Here is a 24,348-nt window from a genome sequence, read left to right as displayed (position 1 = left end):
AGGGATCCTGCATTCCCTGGTGGTTCAGATGGTAAAGCATCTGTCTACAATGTGGGAGACCTGGTTTCCATCCCTGGGTCGGGAAGATTCCCTGGAGAAGGAAATGGCAACCCACTCCAGTACTCTCACCTAGAAAACCCATGGTGGGAGGGGCCTGGTCCATGGGGTTGCAAAGAGTTGGACACAACTGAGCGACTTCACTTTCACTTTTTCTTTAGGCTGAGCCATCCTGGAAGCCCACCTTGATGTTATGGGAGCTTTGATTGTCCCCCTAGCCACCCCACATGGCTTGCAGGATCTTAGTTCCCCAACCAGGGACTGAACCTGGGCTGTCCACAGTAAAAGCAGTAAGTCCCAACCACTGGCTCACCAGGGAATTCACGGTGCTAGGTGTTTGCCCATGGTATCTCATTTAAATCTCACATGCACCCACATGCATCACTATGGGAGCATTCTAACAGTGGCCCCAACCACCTCCTAGGAAATGCACCAGGTTTCCCATTCTGTGAAATGGGTTGTGACTTACCTTTCCAAGTAAACTTTAAAGGCCTTACTGGAGCTGATACTCGGCTTTGTGTGTGATCCAAAAGGGCAAATTGATGGTGAGAACCTTCAAATGGGAAGGAGGGAAAGAGCTCAAAAGAAGTCCCCCTCTACGCCCGCACTGCCCCCCGGCCATCCACCCCCCCCCCCCCCGCCTCTTTTATCTGATCTGGGACGTAAGCTTCTGAAAGTCCCAGGAGTCACAACAGCCAAGTAGCCCACTGACCCAAGCCGCACCGTGTTAAGAGCACTGGATTAGACTATTTCGGCGTGAGTTTTGCGCCTGAGTTCGCCTTTCCGAGCCTCAGCCCCCTGCCTCATTTGTAAAGTGGGATGATAGTGATTCCAAAGACCGACTGAGCCAGGCGCACATTGCAGAGCAGACGCCTCCTGGGCGCACCCCTGCCGCCGCCCTGCGGATCTCGCGGTCCCGGGCTGCAACCGCCGTCCACGCCCCCGCGGGGGGATTCCCCCACGGCCTCCCGCGCAGCGCGGCGGGGACCCGAGTGATTGCAAACAGCCGCCGGCCTTATTAGGAGACGTGTAATTAGCGGCTGGCGAGGCGGGAGCCGACACCGGCTAATTACCGCCGGGAGCTGCCCTTGCCGCCCACGCTTCCCCTCCCTGCAGCCCGGCCCGCGGGTGTCGGGACCCTGGTCAGTCCTGGACGCAGGGCGCCGGGCAGGATCCGAGGAGAGGAGGCCCAGCACGAACCCGCTGTGCTTCCCCCGGGGCTGTGCCTGCGGGTGGCAGTAAGTCATTCGCTCAAAATCACGTTTACAGTGCACTCAAGGTGCTTAGCTAGGCGTTTGCCCGTGGCATCTCGTTTAAATCTCATATGCACCACTCACGAGGGAGGAACCATTATTATCCCATCACACTGATGAGGAAACTGAGATCTGGAGACATGAATTAATCGCCTCGACAGCACGTGTCTGGTAAACGACGGAGAGATTCTAATTTACACCTGTAGTCTCTCCAGTGTATATACAAAGTGTTCGGCGAAACCGCTCACAGGAAGACTTCAGCGGTTTAGACCAGAGCCAGGACCCCGAAGTCGGATGTCCTGGAGTTGGAATTCTGATCTTGCTTCTTATTGAACGTGTGACTTTGGTCAGAGCCCCACCTGCATCTATGAAATGGCGCGATTGGGGAATTAAATGAGTTGAAGGCTGGAGTTAGGGGAGTTATTTTAAGGATGGAAGGGGAGGCGGGGACACGACTGAAAGCGATTTAGCAGCAGCAGCAGCGGCAGCAGGGGAGGCGGGAAACGCAGAGGCCGAGACTTTCTCCACACATTACGAGCATCTGCCGCCCCCTGCTGGCCAAAGGAGGACGCTGGCGGGGACCGTTTTTAGATAATGAGGTGGTTCTTGGATGAGGAGGAAAGAGCCCTGGGCAGGGCCACAGCTGTCCCCCCTTTAAGGTGATTTAGAGTGAGATGGAAAAATTGAGAACTCATTCCAAATACTGAAAACAGTCGGTTGTGAAATCTGACTCCCTTCATGGTTCTCACAGGGCCTGCCAGGTCCCTGACAGGTCTACAAATAAATAGTCAAGGATGGCTACAAAGAGCTAGATAAAAGCACTGGGTATAACAAGAAATTCTGGAACAAATTTAAATGTCCATCATGGAAATATAGACCTGTTTAGCAGTGCTACCTCTAAACAGTGCCATCTGGGGCAGCTGAAAAATAACCTTGAAGAATTGTTGTTGTTGTGGCTGTCACTAAACCATAAACAGTTGACATGAAAATATAGTCAAATGACAGAATGAATCTAAAGACAATATGTTGAGAGAAAGGAGCCATACACACAGGCACACACAAACATGCTGTTGGAGATTTATATTTATATAAAGTTCAAGAATATGGGAAAACTGTAGTTCAAGCGGTAAAGAATCTGCCTGCAATGCCAGAGACCTGGGTTCAATCCCTGGGTCGGGAAGATTCCTTGGAGAAGGGCATGACAACCCACTCCAGTATTCTTGCCTGGAGAATCCCATGGACAGAGGAGCCTGGCAGGCTACAGTCCATGGAGTCACAAAGAGTCGGACACGACTGAGCGACTAACACACACACATACACAAAGTTCAAGAACAGGCAAAGCTTATCAATCATGATAGAAATCAGAATAGAGGTCACTTCTGGGAAGGTTTTTGGCTGAGAAGAGGGCACAGGAAACTTCTTGGGCACTGGAAATGTTCTATCTGGGCAATAGTTGCAAAAGTCTATACATATGTAAAAATTCACTTAATATGCCCTTTATGTATGTTATGCCTCACTAAGATAAACTTTATTTTTTAAAGGATATTTGGGCGGGGGGGGGTGGGTGGGTGGGTGGAAGAATACTAAATTGTATGATTCTATTCTTAAAAAGAAAATAAAAGGAAAAATATAATTTAATATACAGCAGAAGTTCTCATCTCAGTTTTGTTTTTGTTTTTTTTTGCCTCAGGACACTTTTTCACTCATTAAATTATTGAGGATCCCAAAGAGCTTTTCTTTAGTGGAATATGTTGATATTTACCATGTTTATTAAAACTGAGAAATATTTAAAACACAATACACAATTCTTTTCCCCATCAGAGCAATAATGTCAGTACATGTCATGTGGCCTCTGGAAAGCTTTACTGTCCACTCTGAGAAAGTGAAACAAGTAGCATCTTAGTAGTATTAAGAAAGTAACTTGATCCTGGAGACTCTCTGAAAGAATCTCAGAAAACTCAGTGGTTCCTGGACATCACATAGAGAACTGCAGGCATAGGGGGAAAACTAGGGAAGAAAACCCACTACATGATAAATTATTCTCTCTTGATGCTGGGGTTATAACTTATCTTTATTTGCTTCTTTGTGCTTTTCTGTTTAAAAAACGAGTACACACAGAATAAACAGAAACAAAATACAATGATCACAGATGGTTTTTGCACAAAAAGTGAGACAATACACCTGACTCCATAAGTTTGTTGAAAGGCCTAAACAGTAATAACATATTTGGCTGTAAGGGGAAATTGAACCGAGCTGTATTCTGAATATGAGAGTCCTAATTTCCCCTCTGTGAATCCTTGGCTTGTGTGTGCAAGATCTTGCCCTCAAGATCTTCCAGCCTGGGGAGAAAATATAAATGCACGCACGGCTGTGTTGCAAAGTAACAGAAAGTAAACATCGTGGAGGCTCCAAATGCCGCGGGTGCATCCTACAAAATTAATGAGTGGGCACAACCACCCATCACAGGCACAAAAATGCATCAATCGCGCAGCCTGCTGCTGCTGCTAAGTCGCTTCAGTTGTGTCCGACTCTGTGCGACCCCATAACGGCAGCTCACCAGGCTCCGCCGTCCCTGGGATTCTCCAGGCAAGAACACTGGAGTGGGTTGCCATTTCCTTCTCCAACGCATGAAAATGAAAAGTGAAAGTGAAGTCGCTCAGTCGTGTCCGACTCTTAGCGACCCCATGGACTGCAGCCCACCAGGCTTCTCCACCCACGGGATTTTCCAGGCAAGAGTTCTGGAGTGGGGTGCCACTGCCTTCTCCGATCGCTCAGCCTAGCTCCCAACAGCTCCATCAGCGCGGAATTGAGCAGGACGCCTGCGCACTGTAGAGAGAGGCGGAGCTCAGGGGAGACTGACACAGGGCTCCGCCTACATTCTAGCTCCGCCTCCCTGAGTGGCTGAGGCCAACTTCCTATTGGCCGCCGAGGAGAAAGCAGACATCCGGTTTGCGCGTCTGGCCGCCGGAGGTGGAGGCAGCCATGGTGCGGTTCAAGCATAGGTAAGCAGTCTCTTGCCAACAGCCCCTTGCCCGGTCCCCGCGGGCCTAGCCCCGTGCTCACTTCCCTCTCGCCCGCCGCAGGTACCTGCTCTGCGAAGTGGTGTCTGACGACCCCCGCTGCCGCCTGACTCTGGAGGACCGAGTGCTGGGCACCCTGGTACGGGACACGATCGCCCGCGTGCACGGGACTTTCGGTGCTGCCGCCTGTTCCATCGGCTTCGCGGGTGCGAGGGTGCTTGGGAACCGGGCGGACGGCGGGGCTTGGAAGGGGCAGTGGCCACAGGAGGGAGAAAGGGGCACGAAGGACCCCGGGGAACTGCCAAGCCTTGTGTACTGTCCTATGTAAGATACCGTTCTTTTTAGCAGGGTCGCATCCCGAGGTCTGGGTGAATCCAGTTAGGCGGAGAGCTAGTAGGCCACGAGTTAAGTCCTTGGGTTGGGAAGATTCCCTGGAGAAGGGTATTCTTTCCTGGAGAATCCCATGGACAGAGGGAGCTTAGCGGGTTACAGCCCATAGGGTCACAAAGGGCCGGACACGAGTGAAGCGAGTTAGTAGGCAGTGGGACATTGAGCAAGAACCCCTTGTATCTAATTACCCTTGAAAAGGGCCTGTATAGGATGCACTGCTGCTGCTGCTGCTGCTAAGTCGCTTCAGTCGTGTCCGACTCTGTGCGACCCCATAGATGGCAGCCCACTAGGCTCCTCGGTCCCTGAGATTCTCCACGCAAGAACACTGGAGTGGGTTGCCATTTCCTTCTCCAATGCATGAAAGTGAAGTCGCTCGGTCGTGCCCAACTCTTAGCGACCCCATGGACTGGAGCCTGCCAGGCTCCTCTGTCCATGGGATTTTCCAGGCAAGAGTACTGAAGTGGGGTGCCATTGCCTTCTCCTACAGGACACACAGTTGTATGTAAATAGGAGCAGGCCCTCTCAACATCCACACTACTGTCATTCACTTTTACCATATTCTTTGAATTCCAGAAGTGATCCACATAGGCATAGCTGTCCCACCTCAGGTGAGACTCAGATGACTGAAAAACCTACATAACCCAGTCATAGGACAACTTGGTTTTCAGCCAGGGGCTGAGGAAGGTGGACCTCTGCACTAGTCAGTGCATTAGAAGAACGTTTTAAATTCTAAATTCACCAGTTCTGAGTGGTGTGTAGGGCACTGGATGTTTCTCCCTTCCGTAAATGAAGTGTTAAGTCGCTCAGTCTTGTCCGTCCCAGGCTCCTCTATCCGATTCATGAAATTCTCCAGGTAAGAATACTGGAGTGGATAGCCGTTTCCTTCTCCAGGGGATCGTCCCGACCCAGGGGTCAAACCTGGTTCTTCTGCATTACAGGGGGATTCTTTACCATCTGTAAATGGGCTGTCCTAATTTTTTTTCCCCTTCAGAAGTGAAGTTTTTACTTACTGATGCATTCCAAGTGCCACTGTCTTGAGCCATCTCTGATCTCTAGCATGTAGGCGTTCAATCATCCTAAGATTTTTAACCCATCCCTGACAGTCCAGTTCCCCAAATGATTTTTTTTCCCCCTGATGTAGTGCGATACCTCAATGCCTATACTGGAATAGTGCTACTTCGATGCAGGAAGGAATTCTACCGGCTTGTGTGGTCAGCTCTTCCCTTCATTACATACTTGGAGAACAAAGGACACCGCTACCCGTGTTTTCTCAACACCTTACACGTCGGAGGTAGGGGTGCGTGGGATATGGCTGGGTTTGTAACAGGTTCAGCATCAGTCTTCTGTGGTAGGTGGGTATTCCTGCTCTCCTGCTAAAGGCAAGATACTTCTTCCGAGCTCTGCAAGACTCTGAGGCAAATACTTTCCACAAGCTGCTGACCACAAAGCTCTTACCTGTGCCAGGTACAATTAGAACATGCCAGAAATTCCTGATTCAGTACAACAGGAGACAGCTGTTGATCCTGTTGCACAACTGTACTGATGAAGGTAAGAGATGCTAGCCCTGTACCCACTGAGCAGGGACTGCCCATGGCCTCTGGCTGAATGAGAGGTCACTCATGCTCTTCACCATGCTCTTTCTGCAGGAGAGCGGGAGGCTATCCAGAAGTCTGTCACTAAAAGCTGTTTACTAGAGGAGGAGTCCGCTGGGGAGGAGCTTTCCGATAGCGGCGGCGAGGAGACTGCTGAGCCAATGGAGTGAACCTTTGCGCGCTGTGCTGTGCCCAGGCCTTGGGGTCCACCCACTGGGATGGGACATTCTGAGAAGCAGCAGCATCTTCTGCAGTTCCCAAACTGGATGACTGTGGACCAGAGGCCAGGTGACCAGCTCAAAATGGACTTACTTAAAACTAATCGAAGTCACCTTTACCCAGCATTGCCTGGTTAAGTGGTTCTGCAGTTGTGAAGCCCCTGTCCTTATACGCATCTTTGTATCTAACAGCAGGTTTAATAAATGTATTTGGCTTCTGTTAGCACTTTTCACTTTCATGCATTGGAGAAGGAAATGGCAACCCACTCCAGTGTTCTTGCCTGGAGACTCCCAGGGACAGGGGAGCCTGGTGGGCTGCCATGGGGTCACAGAGTCGGACACGACTGAAGTGACTTAGCAGCAGGAGCATTTAGTGTGAATGTGAAGTTCATGGTTGGCCTAGTCTCTTTCCTTTTCTATCCCTGGCCTCAGTAGCAAGACCATCTCCCTGTGTGGTCCTAGATGTATAGCCTCCCACCAGAGACCTAATATTCCTGCCCTCGGTTGGGCCCTAAGCAATCCAGGTCATTCAGAGAAGCAGTTTTGAAGTTTACTTGTCCACAGTGCGGGGCATGTAGGATCTCGGCTCCTCGACCAGGGATTGATCCCAGGTCCCTCACAGTGGAAACTCAAGAGTCTTAACCACTAGACATCTAGGGAAGTCCCCAGAGTAATAGTGTTAGTGAGACAGCAACTAAACCGGCACAGATCTAGAGCTGGTCTCAATGACCCAAAGGACCTTAGAAATAAACAGATTCTTTGCCAATACCTAACCAGGTAACCTGACAAAAAATAATAATACAATTCTTACACTTTTGAGTGGGGGAAAATATCTTTGTAATAATGATGTCACCTGAACTCATTATTACAAAGTCAAATAGCAGCTGCCAACATCTGGTGGTTTTCTGCAGTTCCACCCTTCTCTATTGCCTTATACCTGCCTGGCGCCCGAAGGTAGGTGAGACAATGCCCTCACAGGAATTAGGAGAGACGAGAGACATGACCCGTTCTGATCTGCTACCTACTAAAGACACTTCAAGGAGATACTCTCTCCTTCATAAAATGGACATCTCTCAAAAGTCCCTCAACATTAATACATTTAACAAACATTTGTCATTTTAAGAATGGGAGGGTAGAGCTAATGAGCCCAGATCAAGAACCCTTTAGGCCTGACACTAGTTAAGACATGACTCCATGAAAACAGAATTGCTCAAGCTCACAGCAGCTGTTACCTTAACCTATTAAGAAATATATGTCTAGCTGACCTGAAATAAATCTTAAAAGAAACCAGAAAGCTCACAATGCTTATGCAGGTGATTTATTTCAACTATTTACCTTCATAGTCTATTATACCTAGAGGTCACTTTATTAAGCAGCAAAATAATTCACATCACTCAAATTCATTCAGCTCAAACCAAGGCGTAAGACTGCTCTAGACAACAGGGAGGCATTGGGGGGCAGGGGCTGGGGGAGGCATCCCCACTGCTTTCAAACCTGTCCTGCTCTGCCTCCGGGTGTGCCAGACTCCTGTTTCTGTAATTCATTCAGGCCACTGTCACTTGAAACAAGTTTGACCTAAAGGCTATCAGGTCCTAGGGCCTCCTTAGTCAATTACAGTTACAACTTTCTGTGCCAAACAGAAGGTAAAACCCTCCATCACACAAGCACAACCTGGATCTGACACCACAGCCTGGTTGTCATAAGAAAAACTACAATTCAAGCTGGGTATCCTACATCCACTTTATTCCCATCCCTCTGTTTCTTTAACGAGAGGAGTACTGAACAGATAGAAAAGATTCAACTATTTTTAAAAGACACACCAATAGGTGTGCTGAAAGCAAGGTGCCCTAACACTGGTTTGGGCTGCTCCAAGAGACTAAAACTTAAGTTGGGGTTGAGAAAAACTAATTACACATGGGTCAAAAAGACTACCTGGCAACAAACTAAAAACCTTGGCAGGAAGAGCTCTCTTGTGAGTGTCAATACTTTATTTTGGTGTAAAGACGGGAAGCTGGAAAATACACTGTATTTAAAATTTTCTTGGTTCCCCCTCACATTGTGGAAACCCCCTCCCCCCAGAGCTAATCTGTTCAAACTCAAATACTTAAAAATTACAGCAGCAAAACAAAAGCGCAAATAAAAGAAAACCAGATGGAGAGGTTAGCCTGGGCCAGTAGTGTCACTTGGTGTGGACGATGGAGGTGCTGAACAGGAGCTTCTGTTTCTGTTTCTTTCTTTTCTTTCCTCCTTTCTCTTCTAAACAAAAAACAGAAAGGACTTAGCTTAGAATGCCACCCTTTTGCCCCCTGGCCAGTTTCCACTGATGGGAGTCACAGGCAACACCAGTGCAGGCTCTGGAATTAGACTGCCTGGATTCAAATACCGGACCTTGCACTCTGGGTGTTTGTCTTCAGACACATCACTTAGGTGCCTAGCCCAACTCATCTGTAATGTGAGTTATACCCATTTAATAGGGTTACTGGGAGAATAAAATTAGCACAATGCTAGGCGTGTAGGAAGCACATCATAAATGCTAGTCGTGAATACTACAGAGTGGGGGTGTGCTTTGAGTTTGACCTCCATCTATCTACTAGCCACCTTCACCACCTCAGGATTCAGAAATCTGTAAGGCTGGGGAAAAAAAGTTATACAGAACTTCACAAAGTCCTCAAGAATTAGTCTGGGGTGCAAAAAGGAGCCATCTGATATACCAGATGGGATGTTAGTTAACACTAGAACGCGAGCCCTGAGGTTCAGAGGGAAAGCGACAAGTGATTAGCGATCAGTGCCCCTGGATCCAGGAGGAAACAGCCCCGAGCCGAGCACCCTACTCCTGTGCCTTTACCAGAGAGTGGATCTGAAGTCACCGGTGTGTCCAGTTTCATGAAGGCTGCTTCAATAGCTTGGCTGAAGGAATTCTGGAAACTGGGCACAGGAACTCGGTCTGAGTTATCACTCTCCCCATCGCTGTCCACAGGGGCAGGAGGACCTAAGGTGTTTTCATCTAAAAAAGATCAGTGTTAAAATTGCAGAAACAACTCCAGAGCCTTCTACTTTCTGAAGGGGTTCAAGCTTCCCCTTTATCAGAGGGCCATTCTCACCTTTCTTTGGAGCAGTTTTGGGCCATACATCTGCTTTTGCTTTTCCAACTCTCAGCATCTGCCAAAGTGGGAAAAGGAAGGGAGAGAATTTAAGTTACTGATCCTATTTCTTCTCCAGACTCCTACCTTGACACTGACTGGTACAGAGGACAAAGAATCAACTACCCCAACTGGGAAAAAATTCTCTGGATATTTCTTTTCCTAACACAGTGTTTTCATCATGTCACCTATTATCCTGAACTGGCAGTGAAACTAACAGAGTGGGAAACCAGAACCTGTTCTGTTCCTTAGGAAACAGGTAAAGAATACTGTAAAGAAGGCATAAGAGATTTATACTCTGATTTTGAAGTGGGGAATCCCGACTTTGTCATTCCTTTCTTCTGGACAAGATTTTCCTCCTCTTCTGGAGACGCCTAAAAACATCAACATTACTCCTCTTGCAGTAAGGAGTGTACAGGACCTTCCAAGTTTAAAACAAACCACCTGCTGAGCAAACCTCAGTTACCTAAGGCCACAAAAACCAATTTAACTTTATCCCGAAACTGCTCCCACAGCCCTCATTACCTTTCTGTCTTTGTTTTTCCAATAGCTCCTTAACTATTAACGTTTAGATTCAGCCATAAACCAGATTCCTGGAAGTATAGTAACATCAGATCCCTCCCGAGAGAGGAACTTTTCATCTCAGTTGGCCAAGGCCAGCTCTGTAAGTGCTGAAGGTCACTTTGCATGCTATCTACTACACATGCCATGCCACCTAAAGCAGGGTGCATTGTACCGAGAAACAAACCCCACAAGATTCACACCAGCATGCCTGTCCCAAATGTGTCCCAAACTGGGGCTTGCATATTGTGCAAGATAATTCAACTGGCAGATACTGATTTCACTGATAAACTTTCTTCATCATGTACTACTGTGAAAATCTCCCTTGGTCCCCAAGAGTTTGGGGTCTAACAGTACAACATCTGAATCATCTTATAAGATCATTAAAAATCACCTATATTTTAATCTCACCAAAAATGTTTAAATGTTTAGCCTGGGTCCACTCATGAAGAAAAACTCAGAAAATCTACAGTGTAGGATCATCTATAAAGCAACAGGCCTAGATGCTTCAAAAATACCCATGTGGTCTAGTCACTAAGTCGTGTCCATCTCTCGTGACCTCATGGACTGTAGCCTGCCTTCTCTGTCCATGGGATTTCCCAGGCAAGAATACTGGAGTGGGTTGCCATGCCCTCTTCCAGGGGATCTTCCTGACCCAGGAATCGCACCAGGGACTCCTGCATTGCAGGCAGATTCTTTACCAACTGGGCTATGAGGGAAGCCCCCAAAATATCCATGCCACATTAAAAAAAAAAAAAAAACAGAAGCCAGGGGAACTGTTATGAGTCAAAGGAGACTGAGGAGAGCTGACACACTAAATGCAATGAGCACTCTGATTAAATCTGACCAAAAACAATACAGGACACCGAGACAAATGTGCAAACAGAAATACGTGCCATCTTAGACAGTATTAAATCAGCTGGATGTCTTTGATGTAACAATGATAATTGTGGGCATATAGGAGAATGTGATTTGAGTGGTATGTATCTCCCAAGTATTTAGTGGTGAAATGTCATTCATGAGGTCTGTAACTTATTTTCAACGCACCAAAAAGAGAAAAAGCAAATATAGCAAAACAGTAACTACTGGTGAATCTGAGTGAAAAGTATGAATATTCATTACACTATCCTTTCAACTCCTTAAGTTTGAAGTTTTTCAAAATATAAAGATGAAAAACACAATGGCAGTAAAACCTAGCTAAAAAAACAACCCAGGCATTGACCTAACTTCTGGGAGCCACTTGCTTATACCTCTGAAACCAAGTAGTTCATTTTCAGGATCAGTCTCAATTATTTCATCCTTGACTTCAATGACTCTCCTCACCAAAGTTGAATTCCTGCTTATTTCTCAGCACAAACTGCCAGCTATATGTGAGAAACATCTGTATCAACTACCTGCTTTAAAGAACTGTTAAGTAAATGAGTCCAAACTAGTCCCAAAGAAGTGAACACTAACTTCCTAATGGGGTGCTTGTCAACCTGTCTGTTCATCTTCCTCAGTTATCAAATGCAGGAATGCTGACTGTTTGCTTAAAGACTGATACTGATTTGACATCAAATCTTACTAGCCTGGTGCTCTCTTCAACCCATCTCAAGAAGCCACTTTGGCTAGTTAGTTACAGGATAACCAAAACAACCTTCCCTTTCGCAAAGCAAAGAATGGTTTATTATATGTAACAGATACATACCACCTAAGTCAGAGGTCCCAGAACTAGGGGCCAGTTAAAATTGACTGATATATCCCCAGCCCTTAGATCAGTGTTAGTACACGAATAATCTAGTGACTTGTTAAATAATTAAAACTCTGATTCTTCCTCAGCTATTCTTGGCTTCTGTCCTTGGTAAGTTTATGGTAGTATCTGAGACTAAATCCATGAGCTTCTCTTTAAAAGAGCCTTCCGTGATTTTCAAAGTCAGTGCAACATTAGCCTGTAAATCTTCCTGTCTCCAGCAGAGAAATTTCCAGGAAGAACAAGCAGCAGAATTCATGTTAAATGCCCATGGGCTGCTTTACAAGCAGAGGGGTTTACCTGGGCAAAGGAAGGGAAGGGAGAGTCTTCTTCCAGACTCCCAACGCAGAATGAAGGACTGCCCTGACTGGCAGTGGGTGACAGAGGGGTCAGCAGAAAGTCTGAAAGGGAATCAGAGACCTGATTATACAAGTCAACTTAATAAAACAGAAGAGATTAGCACCGAATCAGGTCTGGATAATTAGCAACACTGCCTCAAAAAGCTAAACCATGATCTACCTTCAACTCTGCCATGTGCTTATAAAGCCAAGAACATGGCCTACTGTTCACACAAGTGATCAGAATAGGGAGAGAAAAGTTTCAAGGTTATGACAACACTAGAAGGCATTGCGAAATCCATTCCCACAGTAAGAAAAACCCTTTCCACGTGAGCCAGCTCTCAAGGTGTAGGTATTGGATGTCATGGACTAGTTTTATATGGATAAAAAGCTTTAAGAAAAAGAAATGAAATGTAATCAGGTCAGCCTTTATGTCCTAGCCAGCAGATGTCTATGACCTGGGGAATATTCAGTTAGAATTCAAAACACATACAGCAACAAAATCCAGCAAAATGCAAGCTTTTCCTTGCTACTCCCTTCCCTAAGTTGTCATCTTCTCCTTCCTTGCTGACCCAGAGCTGAACATTTCCCACAGATCAGCCCACCCACTGCCCTGATCACTGCTGGTAGGGAAAGGCCTTTCCACAGTCAGCCAGGGCTCTGTGGTACTTTTATTTCTAGGCCCATCCCCCTGCTCTTGCCTGAATGTGTTAAAGCCCACAAACCTTCAGAAAAGCTAGTCTGTGAAAATGCAATCTCTGAGTCACAGATGACGCAGTCAATGTTTTGCCACGTTCCTTTGTACAGTGGCTCTCGTCTCAGTTAAACTCAAGAGCGTGATGGCTGTGTGGCCCTTAGACTCTAGTCCCAGTCCCTGCCACTAGCCAAGCCCCGGCCTTCATCTCAGGCTCCTAAATCTGCGAAGTGACAGGCAAATCATCACAAGAGTCACCAAATGTTCTGATCTTGGACAATTCACTGAAAATACCTGAGAAAAATAAATTTTAAGTATCAAAAACTATCTGCCAGGTGGATGAAGATCAGAAGACAGCTCTCTGAAATTGTAACTGTTTAATTTCATAACACAGTAATATATTCTATATATAAGCAAAACTGTTTTTAAAAAGCTGACAGCCTCTCAATCCTGATCTCAGTTCATAGAGTGGAACACTGTTAGTGGTCTGGAACACAATCATCCCAGGATTTGTCTATACATTTAGATATACAAACCTACATTGAAATGCTTTGTTTTGTGTGGGTTTTTTAACCCAAAAATGGTGTCATGCCTTGTCTTTTTCCACAAATTCCTTTCATCTTACAGGTTCGGGAGGTGAGCTATCTTCCTTTTCAGTAGGTGTAAAGAATTTCATAGTAAAAATGTTGTAATTGAGCCATTTCCTTACCAGTAGACTTTGTAGGCTGTTTCCTCCATCCTCCACCATAAACAATGTTACAATAAGACATAAATAAAGATGTTCACACCTACAGAGGGAGTACTTCAAAGGCAGAACTAGAAATAAAACAGCTGGACTGCAGAGAAGAACCTAGGTTTGACTGTCCTGCTGTACGGGCTGCCTGAGGTATTCAGAAGCTAGCAGGGCATAAAGCAGTCGGTACAGCCAATGGAAAAGTGAATCAAATGTTACAAATTTAGTGTATCTCAGGAATCTATTAACTACCCTCATAAAATCAGTTCCCTGAAGACCCACGATGCTGAGGTCACTGTTGTAAATTCAGACACTAGGGCTCGGCTTAAGGTCTACGGCTGGTGGTCAACTTTATTCTCTAAATCCCAACTCCATTTACCTGCTTGGGAACCTGGACTTCTGCTAAGAGGAGAAAGGGAGAGCGCCCCATGGCCCTCAGTGCTGGTGGAACCCAAAGCAGAATCAGAGGAGCAGGTGTAGGAATTGAAGGCAGGAAACTGCTGTAGATTCTCCAAGGGAATGTGGACTTCTGGGTCTGCAAAGACAAGATGAGAACAGCAGGCCCATTTACAGAATTCTTCGAATCTTTTCCAACAGTTATGAACGGTCAATACGAATCTCCCAGGTATACGAAGGATGGAGACAGCTTTAAAAACCAAATTTGTAATATCTGCCACTTTATGTCTTTAATATAAAACCCTTGTTTTAACTATTCATGTTAAAGCTGGGTGATAAACCTGGGGGTTAATCATACTGCTCTATATAATTTTTCAAGATTCCCATAAAATAAAAAAAAGTTTTTGTTCTTGAAACATCAGTTTTCTCAACTGTTAGGACTTGTGCCAAACAGCTACACAACACCAGGATGCCAGCTACATACTTATCCCAGTTAGAGAAGTAAAATTTGTATTTACCATACCATGTGGATTCAAAATAGTCAAGTCTTTTCCCTAGCCAAGGATTCAACTCCTTGTTTCTGGAGGTTAAGCAGGCCCTCATGTCACCAAATTTTTAGTTCAGTGAAGCTTATGTTGCGGAACCAGATTAAAAGACTCTACTTGGAGCTCAAGTCTAACTCCCTGCATGTATTTCCTAGTATGTCAACAGGTTTCTACTATTTCAGACTCTGCTGGTAAACTAGCTATGTATAGATGTCTCCAGAGTTGAAGGCGAGGCCAACGACGTACCCAAAGTGCACATGGGCCAATTATCCCCAGCATTCAGCAGATGTCCAATTCCCTGGCCACACCCCCACCCTGGGTTTTTTCCACCCACTTTGCCAAGGATGAACTCACTTTTACTCCTTACTATGTGCTACGCACTTTGACCAGCGCCAACTCCAATTCTCTCAGGAAGCCCATAAGGGAGGTACTCTTACAACTCACGTTTGAGAGTTGAAGAAAGCAAGTGGCAGAGCTGAGCTATGACTAGGCCGGGCCTGGGGCCTCTGTACAGTGATGCACAGCTGTGCTAGTCACAGATGAGCGCTCCTGAACTTACACTTGCCCTGCTTCTTGTTCTCCTCCATCTCAATCCGGCGCTCTCGGCGGCGTTCCTCCCTGGCCTTCTTCTGGCGCTGCCGCTTCCTCTTCTCAATGTCATCTGCGGGGTGGTGAGGTGGTCAGGAAGCAGACCCAGGACAACCTGGCAATTAACTCCTCCCAGGTGACTAGCAGCTAAGGGCACAAGGGAGGGCCCAGCTGGACTGGATGGAGAGTATCAGGAGATTCGGAGACTCATGACAGAAATCCTTACTTCCTTCTACATTGGGTTTTTAGTCATAAGAATCCCTGAATTCCACTAAAAAAGGGAAGCAAAGTACAGAGCATTCTCACCTGAGAATATCTCTAGGGTTTCCTTAGAGACCAGAGGAGGCTGAAGAGCCAGTTCACAGATGCTGAACTCGCAGGTGAGTGGCAAGTGAGAGAGGTATCTATGACGCTGTCGCACATCCTGCAGGGGAAAAGGGGCTGATGCTCAACTAAGTAAGACCAGCCGTGACTCTGAGAGTAGAGGTTCCCACCCAGATACCCAGCAGGGAGACACACTCGCTCAGATGGCACTGCGGCTCAGAGCAGCGCTCAAGTTATCGCCATTTTGGAAAGCTGAACAGAAACTGTCAATTACCCTACAGTAAGGTAGAATAAGCAACCAAAAGCAATTATTGGGTTTGTGATGCAAATGAATTAATTGAGCCCAGTAATGAATGATACAAAGCTGATCAGCTGTTTCTGATTTTCTGGGGGTCCACAAAAAAACAGGTAGAGTAAGGAAGACAAGAGTTATTTATTGGCAAAAAATCTGGGAACCACCGACAGAATTAATGGTAACTGGGAAGGCAGACAAAGCAGGTTTCCCTACTGAACAAAGCTTGGCCTGAAACAATAAAAATGAAGCTGATTTAATTTTCTTTTTATCCTTTTTCTTCACATTTGATAGAAAGGTTATAGTACATAGAAAGTCTCTTCACTTTAAGCTTTTAAACTGTGATCAATACAAGGGTGATTCTCAAAGGGCAAATATTCACATATATTATCAGACAATAATTCACAGGTATCTGCTAAGCCAAAATTCATAAGCTACCTTAAAGCCTCCAAGGACTTTGTTTTCTTGGCCATTTCTCCCAAGCAGTAGGAAGAAAGAGAAACAAAAACAAACTTATCTCAAATGAAAGCAGGAGACCTCTCTACCCCCAAAGCACAATCAAGGAGCCTGTGATACAGACAGCAGTGGTGGGCTGACCCAATAGAACCCCCACATGGCAGGGGAGCCCCATCTGAGTTTTTAAAAATTCACAAGCTCCAAAACACACAAACACACTCACACACACAAAAACCAATGGCCTTTGGAGGTCTGTGAACCTGGATTGGCTAAGCCCAGCACAGAGAGATGAGGTTAATGCAGCTCCTTGCCCCTCCACCTCGCAAGGCAGGCCCTTACCTCAGACATGGAGTAGCCGGAGATCTCCACCACCGTGGCCGAGATCTTCTCAGGGCTCTGCTCCAGGCTGCCGTACTCCCGCACGAGGCAGCGCACGTTCACAGGGTGCAGGAACATGTGCTGCCCGTCCTCCGCTGAAGACAAGCAGATCCGTCACACCATGTTCTCTGCCAGTCCTCAAGTCGGGGCCCTCCTCGTACCCAGCCCGACTCTCCCTCCCCAGGCTGAAAGGCACAACAGGCCCAGCCACCCAGGATCTGTGCCGCTGCCTCACTCTGCTTAGAGAGCCAGACCACTTCTCTGAAACATCCAGCGGCACCCAGCCGGCCCCCTCAGGGAGGCTCACCTTGGTAAAAGTAGTAACAAGGAGAGCTGCTCAGGTGTGTGACGCTTGGTTTGCTGACGGGTTCCTGCTGGCTGGACTCGGTACAAATGGTCCCTTCTCCAAGATTGTCTTCTGCTAACTCCAGGTCCTCACAGGGCTCTGACAACCCCTCAGGCTCTGGTTCAGACACTGTTTCCTCCTCCTCTACCACAGGGAGAGCAACAGGACGAGGAGGACCCAGAGGACAAACTTCGGTGGTGTCTTCATCAAAAGCAGACAGGTACTCCAACACGCCCTATTGGGACAAACCGCAGGTTACAGGAAGAACATGTGGCAAAGGCAAGAACCAAGCTCTCAAGGTCTATCTTGGCTGTCACTGACTTAACACTGTGAAGGAAAGAACAAACAGGGGACAGCACATAGGAAAAATTTTTAAATAATTTCTTTAAAAAAAAGCACATAGGAAATACTCACAGTTCCCTTTTCTCCAGATCTAACAGTGCCTACCAGCTGGAGAAGAATGGTGGCCACTAGTCGGTAACAAGGACACCAACCTTCCTGGGTTGAAAAACGGACTCCTTCGCCAAGGGAGCCATCAGCACCAGTTGTTCCAGAGCAGCCACGACACCAGGGACCTCCCCTCTGCTTTCAGCCAATCCTGACAGAGCCTCTTCCCGAGCCTAGAGCACCAGAGAGAAAACCAGAAATGTATTGAGTCTGAAGGACCAAAGTTTACAATGGCCCCTCGACAGGAGCAAAAGTTAAAAGGCAAAAAGGAAGAGTCTAAGTACTTAAAATTCTCAATCTTTAAAGAAAGCAGGAGGCAAAAGGTACCTGGTACTGCAATGGGATGGTATTCTGCTTAGCATCTCTGACAGTGATACTGACAACACTACACAAAAGCTTCCTGAACAGAAATTCAAGGACACAGAAGTGGTCTTCTAGTTTTTATGAACTAAGCTTAGAGAGAGAGAACCACTGGAGGAAACAAGGGTTTGTGCAACTCCCACCTCAACCTGGACAGATCTACTCATATGAAGCTTTCCTTCTCCCTGAAATGCATTTGAACTAATGTCCTGCATTACAGAAAGAAAATAAAAAGTAAATACAGAATCCTGCCCAAAGAGGACTTGTGAGTCAGAGAGACAGGAATTCAAATACCAGCTTCACCTCTTACTACTTGTATGTCCTCAAGTAAATTACCTAACCCATGATTCCACTTTCCTCATCTGTGAAAGGGGACATCTGTTCTATCACACCCAGTTATGAAGCTACATGAGATAAACACAAGAGCAGTATGTCAGCACAGGGCCTGTCACAGGCCCTTTCATCAGGGCTTTCATTGTTCTAACAGATCAGTGATTCTCAGAGTGTGATCTGGGGGTGAGCAGCACCAGACTCCCCTGGAACTTGTTATAATGCAAATTATTAACTTTAATGAGCCTAGACCTACTGAATCAGTCTCTCAGGGCAGAGCCCAACATCTAGCGATTCTGCTGCCTCTTAAAGTTTAAGAATTCCTATTGTAGAGGACACAGGGCATAGGGAATTCTGTATTTGGATACTGCTGCTCCAAAACCCTCAGCAGGCATTGGTAGAGCCTGCTAGAGAGGCCATAATAATTTCTTCACAATGTTCCTTAAATAAAACATTTCCAAAAATTAATCCAGGCGCTTTCCTAAAAAACAAACAAAAGCCTATGTTGCTTAATTAAGGGCACAGCTAGGGCTTTCCTGGTGGTCCGGTGGTTAAGAATCCATGTGCCAATACAGAGGACACAGGTTCAATCCCTGGTCAGGGAAGATCCCATGTGCCACGGAGCAACTAAGCCTGTGCGCCACAACTACTGAAGCCCGAGCGCATCAGAGTCTGTGCTCGGCAACAAGAAAAGCCACTGCAATGAGAAGCCCACACGCCTCAGTAGCCCCTCCTGGCCGCAACTACGGAAAAGCCCACGCACAGCAATGAAGACCCAGAGCAGCCAAAGATAAATTTTAGAACCAAAAAAGAACACAGCCAATCTAAGAAACTCCAGCGTTTTAAAATCACCCTGACTTGATCTTTTCAGTTCCAGGAAGCTCCTGAAAAACCACTAGGTCACCCTTTCCCTCCTATCACCAAAGCCCAGAGCAAACCTGCTTTCTTAGCTATTCCCTGCTCATCATCTCAAACGTGGGTGGGGCTAAAGTAGCTAATTTCCAACCCCTGCCCCCACTTCCAGGGCTTCTCCTCACCTTTAGCTCCTGGATAGCTGCCTCAATAAAGCAGGACTCGGGCGTGTGCTTCTCCTCTGCCAGCTGTCGCTCCAGCGCTGCTTTCTCTTCCTGCACCACCCGGCACAGCACCTGCTCCTTGGAGGCCAGCAGCAGCTTGGAGTACTGGCTGTGCTGTTCATCTGCAATGCCGAGATCACAGAGAGGCAAAACTCAGAGCTCACGGCTGTGTAGCTAAATAGCAACTTTCATATACAGCTTTTTTCCTAAGGTGAAAATAGAATGACTTAGTGTATTTTCCTTGTAAGAAAAATATTTAGCAATGACCCTTAACTTGAAGTTTACAACTCCAACTCTGTAACACAAGAAAGCTATCCTAAGAAAACCAAAGATGTAGAAAAAAATTAATGTTCTGGGAATTCCCTGGTAGTCCATACTTTCATTGCTGAAGGTCTGGGTTCCATTCCTGGTTGGGAACTAAGATTCAAAAAGTAATATGATGCACACCCCAACCCCGCCCCGCAAAAAAAAAAAAAAAAACTTCAGTAACAAAAAAACTGCAACCAACTAGTAAGTCCAATAAAGAGACAGTGACATGATGGTATACTCATTAAAGAGAATTTTGCAGACATTAAAAATGGTTTTCTAAGAAGGAAGCATTTAGTGACATGGAGAAATATCCACATTACATTGGGGGGGGGAAAAACAGATGCCAAACAAGAAAACAATTCCAATCTCACAAAAATATAGAGGTATAGGAAAAAACTCTACAATTAACATTTTGGGGTACCTCTGGGTAAAAGGATCAAGGACGATTTACTTCCTTCACATCCATCTCCCATATTTTACGGACTTGAAAAACCCTGAGATAACTATTTACAAATCTGAATGTGTGTCCTTCACACTTTTTCCTATACATTTATATATATCCACGTTCATAAATAAAGATCTAGATCTATTTCTTTTTTTACCTTCTATATTGTGTTAGAAATGAAGATATATTCTAACGAGTAAGTTTCTTGTGGACATTTAGGTTATTGCCAATTTCTATTACGACTGTAACAAACAAAGAAACAACTGTAACAAAAAAATCCCAATACACGCTTTTTGGTACAAAGGATTTCTTTATGATACTGAATCAAAGGTTGGGTCTATTTTATATACTATCTGCCCCCCTCACATATACACTAAAGGCTGTATCAATTTGAACTCCTACCAAGAACAAGAGTGCCCACTTCCCCACCCCGGCCAAAACCCAGCACAGGCATACTTCAGTGATATGCTTGTTTGGTTCCACTGTAATAAAGTAAGCATCACAATAAAGTAGGTCACAAATTTTTCTGTTTCCCAGTGCATATAAAAGTTATTCTTACACTATTCTGTAGTCTATATGCTAGCAACAGCATTCTGTCTAAACAATGTAGATACTTCAATTAAGAAACACTGTTAAAAAATGCTAACCATGGGCTTCCCTGGTGGTTCAGTGGTAAGGAATCCACCTGCAAATGCAGGAGACACAGGCTCAATCCCTAGTCCGGGAAGATCCCACATGTCTCAGGGCAACTAAGCTCGTATACCCCAGCCATTGAGCCTGTGCTCCAGAGCCTGGTAGCTGCACCTACTGAGCCCGTGTGCCACAACTACTGAAGCCTTAGCACCCTAGAGCATGTGCTCCACAACAAGAGAAGCCACCACAACGAGGGGCCCATGCACCGCAACCAGAGAAAAGCCCACGTAGCAGTGAAGACCCAGCACAGTCAAAAAGCAAAAAACTGCTAACCATCATCTGGCCATGCAGTGCTGCCAGAAACCTTCAATCTGTTAAAGCTGCATGTCCGTGAGGCACAGTAAAATGAGGTATGCCTGTATTTGCCTCATCCTGTGTGTGTGTGTGTCACTGTTACAGGCATTTGGATTTGCATTTGTGTAACTCTAGGCAAAGTTAAACCTCTGTAGATACTTGGGAGGTTATTCAGATATCCTCTCCTGGGAAATACTTTGCCACATGCTTAGCCTATTCTTCTACTAGACTGTTAACTTATAGAACATCTATATGTTCTAGACATTAATCAGTATTTTAAATGTGCAAATCTTCCCTTATTTATCACCCGTTGACTTTAAGGAGTTTTGCTGAATCTTAATTCTCATAAAATCAAACTTATCAATCTTTTATTTTATAGCATTGATGGTTTCAGCTTGGTTCAAACACCTTCCCAGGTAAAACCCCAAGGATTTATAAAGATATTTTCCTATATTTTCCTTTAAAAGTTCTGAATTCTGTTATTCTTGATTTTTCAATCCATCAGGAATTGATTTTTATGAATGTTATGAGATAGGGATCTAATTTTTTCCCGTAAGAGTCAATTGTTTCAATACCATTTATTGAAAATCCTCTTTTGCCCAAAACTGAAATGTCACTTTAATGCTCATCTCCATTGGAATACAGAGAATACAACCCCCTGCACTTCCCTACCGTTAAGCACTGACCACACTCTAGGTCCAAATGCCTGGCTACCAGTCTGTCTCTTCGATTAGACTACCGAGTTCCTTGATGACGGGTGTCAAGACTGGCTGACTGTGGAATCCCCCCAAACTGGGCACAGCGCTAGACACTACTCAACAAAGCCTTATGTGTATTTTAATTTTTCATTTCACAAATGAACTGAACTCAAAATCAAGAGTTAAGTCATTTTCTGCAAACTTCATCCCCAACCTACTGGAATCCTATGTCTAATTTGGAAATGCTAGAAATGGCTAGCTTAAAGGCTCAGTTTTTGACAGCAGAAAGACATACTCAAGTAGCCTTAACGGATATACCCACCATTATATGTTCCCCAAATTAACCAAACTCACCTCCAAGATGAATAGGATGGTCTACATTCATCCACTTGGATTTGGGCAAGGCCACCAACACCCCTTTCTCCCTCTTCATCAGCTGCATTGTAATGGTATCGCCAACAACATACTGACGTGACTCTGTGGCAACAACACTGTAACATGGACATTCATATGTAGAAGGGCAAGCAGTTGGCAGACTGAGGTCTAATCTAGCAAACACCTCCATCTTACCTCTTTAGATCCTTCTTATGCACAGAACTGTAACAGATGGGACATTTACTCCAGGTCTTCTCACTCAGTGAAAGATAGTGCAGGATGCATGCCCAGCAGAAGATGTGTCCACAACGGGTTATCTTGGCTGCAGTAGGTGGATATAGGCATATTGGGCAAGATGGCACTTCATGGCTACAAATGCGCTGAAACAAACGTCACCACAGGTTAAACTGCTTTCAGAATGGACTAGGGACTGTCAAAGCCTCTTCCATCCCCCTCCTCATCCCTATACATCTCTAACACATCTTCATAATACTGTTCAACAGTGCAGGTATATGCACAAGAGCACCTCAAGCAAATTATTAAGGAAACCAAAATAATAACATAATAAAACCACCATATAACAGGTATTTTCGGGGTTCGACATCAAAAGGAAAAAATGACAATCAATATAGATCCCATTAACAAAAGAAGACTTATATGTACACATACATAAAGGCAGGATACCCTGGTGGCTAAGATGGTAAAGAATCTGCCTGCAATGCAGGAGACCTGGGTTTGATCCCTGGGTCAGACAGATCCCCTGGAGAAGGGAATGGCAACCCACTCCAGTGTTCTTGCCTGAAGAATCCCAGAGAGAGGAGCCTGGTGGGCTACAGTCCATGGAATCACAAAGAACTGGACACAACTGAGTGACTCACACACGTGCATGAAAAGGGTCTAGAAGTAATGTACCAGTTATGGCAGAAAGTGAAGAGGAACTAAAAAGCCTCTTGATGAAAGTGAAAGAGGAAAGTGAAAAAGTTGGCTTAAAGCTCAACATTCAGAAAACGAAGATCATGGCATCTGGTCCCATCACTTCATGGGAAATAGATGGGGAAACAGTGGAAACAATGTCAGACTTTATTTTTTTGGGCTCCAAAATCACTGTAGATGGCGACTGCAGCCATGAAATTAAAAGACGCTTACTCCTTGGAAGGAAAGTTATGACCAACCTAGACAGCATATTCAAAAGCAGAGACATTACTTTGCCAACAAAGGTCCATCTAGTCAAGGCTATGGTTTTTCCAGTAGTCATGCATGGATATGAGAGTTGGATTGTGAAGAAAGCTGAGCGCCGAAGAATTGATGCTTTTGAACTGTGGTGTTGGAGAAGATTCCTAAGAGTCCCTTGGACTGCAAGGAGATCCAACCAGTCCATTCTGAAGGAGATCAGTCCTTGGTGTTCTTTGGAGGGAATGATGCTAAAGCTGAAGCTCCAGTACTTTGGCCACCTTATGTGAAGAGCTGACTCATTGGAAAAGACTCTGATGCTGGGAGGGATTGGGAGTAGGAGGAAAAGGGGACAACAGAGGATGAGATGGATGGATGGCATCACTGACTCGATGGACATGAGTTTGAGTGAACTCCAGGAGTTGGTGATGGAAAGGGAGGCCTGGCGTGCTGCGATTCATGGGGTCGCAAAGAGTCGGACATGACTGAGTGACTGAACTGAACTGAACTTCCAACAGGAGTCAGTGAGACTTCCACATTATGTCTGTTTTTTCCCTAAACCAATGCATATAGAACTTAAGTTTCATAGGCTTTCCATGTCACTTTCAGATGATTTTATGAATTTTCACAGTAATGAGAGTGCAGGCCTTGGAGTCTATCACTTTGAAAGGTATTCTACATCATATAACTAGGAGTAACAAAGGGATACCCAGAGCCTGTAGCTTCAAGAGAAGACAAATGCAGCAGTAGCTTGGACAGAAATACAGCTGTGAGGCTCATTTCACCTGTCACAAGGCCAAGGCCAAATCTCATACTGATGACTACACATGGCTACCAATGAAGCAGTGTATATCCTATGAGCCCATGCAGGGTCAGGAGGATAACCGGAGTTCTCTATTCCCCTGCTTATGTCTTCCCAGAGGAGAGGAAGCAGCAGACAGGACTGCTATTACCCTATTACCCTCCAATGCCTAGTCCTGCAGGAGCCAATTAGCAGAAAATCAACTTCAGACGAAACCAGCAGTGATCTCTGGAAAACGCCCACAGTAAGGCCAGACAGAAAGCTGGATCAGCAGTAAACTCAGCCAAAAGCTGCTTTCA

General features: G+C 45.6%; 2 protein-coding genes across 2 annotated transcripts in view; one reads left to right on the top strand and one right to left on the bottom strand.

The window, feature by feature from the left end:
- The first annotated feature begins 4,240 nt into the window (after window positions 1–4,240).
- Window positions 4,241–6,746, top strand: POP5 (POP5 homolog, ribonuclease P/MRP subunit). The gene is made up of 5 exons (XM_052654825.1): window positions 4,241–4,312; window positions 4,394–4,536; window positions 5,862–6,011; window positions 6,185–6,268; window positions 6,367–6,746. Exons 1-5 carry the CDS (start codon window positions 4,293–4,295, stop codon window positions 6,480–6,482), a joined length of 513 nt encoding a protein of 170 aa, XP_052510785.1. The 5' UTR covers window positions 4,241–4,292; the 3' UTR covers window positions 6,483–6,746.
- A 1,086-nt stretch (window positions 6,747–7,832) lies between these two features.
- Window positions 7,833–24,348, bottom strand: part of RNF10 (ring finger protein 10) — a 34,287-nt gene continuing 17,771 nt past the window's right edge. Inside the window, exons 5-17 of the mRNA XM_052654412.1 lie at window positions 22,273–22,457; window positions 22,057–22,193; window positions 19,225–19,385; window positions 17,545–17,670; window positions 17,012–17,285; window positions 16,666–16,799; window positions 15,561–15,678; window positions 15,226–15,327; window positions 14,105–14,260; window positions 12,261–12,361; window positions 9,632–9,689; window positions 9,376–9,534; window positions 7,833–8,786 (exon numbers count right to left, since the gene is read on the bottom strand). Coding sequence (XP_052510372.1) covers window positions 8,710–8,786; window positions 9,376–9,534; window positions 9,632–9,689; window positions 12,261–12,361; window positions 14,105–14,260; window positions 15,226–15,327; window positions 15,561–15,678; window positions 16,666–16,799; window positions 17,012–17,285; window positions 17,545–17,670; window positions 19,225–19,385; window positions 22,057–22,193; window positions 22,273–22,457 — 1,788 coding nt within the window. The 3' untranslated portion in view covers window positions 7,833–8,709. The remainder of the gene's footprint in view (window positions 8,787–9,375; window positions 9,535–9,631; window positions 9,690–12,260; window positions 12,362–14,104; window positions 14,261–15,225; window positions 15,328–15,560; window positions 15,679–16,665; window positions 16,800–17,011; window positions 17,286–17,544; window positions 17,671–19,224; window positions 19,386–22,056; window positions 22,194–22,272; window positions 22,458–24,348) is intronic.

This window comes from Budorcas taxicolor, chromosome 17, assembly GCF_023091745.1.
Source record: "Budorcas taxicolor isolate Tak-1 chromosome 17, Takin1.1, whole genome shotgun sequence".
Taxonomy (NCBI): Eukaryota; Metazoa; Chordata; class Mammalia; order Artiodactyla; family Bovidae; genus Budorcas; species Budorcas taxicolor.
The sequence above is the reverse complement of the archived record's forward strand: the minus strand, read 5'-3'. Positions and strand labels throughout refer to the sequence as shown.

What these genes read in the sequence shown, in the direction of transcription:
- POP5 (XM_052654825.1), top strand. Translation starts at nt 4,293, where the DNA reads ATGGTGCGGTTCAAGCATAG. An exon ending in ATGGTGCGGTTCAAGCATAG is followed by an intron (nt 4,313 to 4,393) that starts GTAAGCAGTCTC and finishes CGCCCGCCGCAG; the next exon opens with GTACCTGCTCTGCGAAGTGG. An exon ending in CAACACCTTACACGTCGGAG is followed by an intron (nt 6,012 to 6,184) that starts GTAGGGGTGCGT and finishes TACCTGTGCCAG; the next exon opens with GTACAATTAGAACATGCCAG.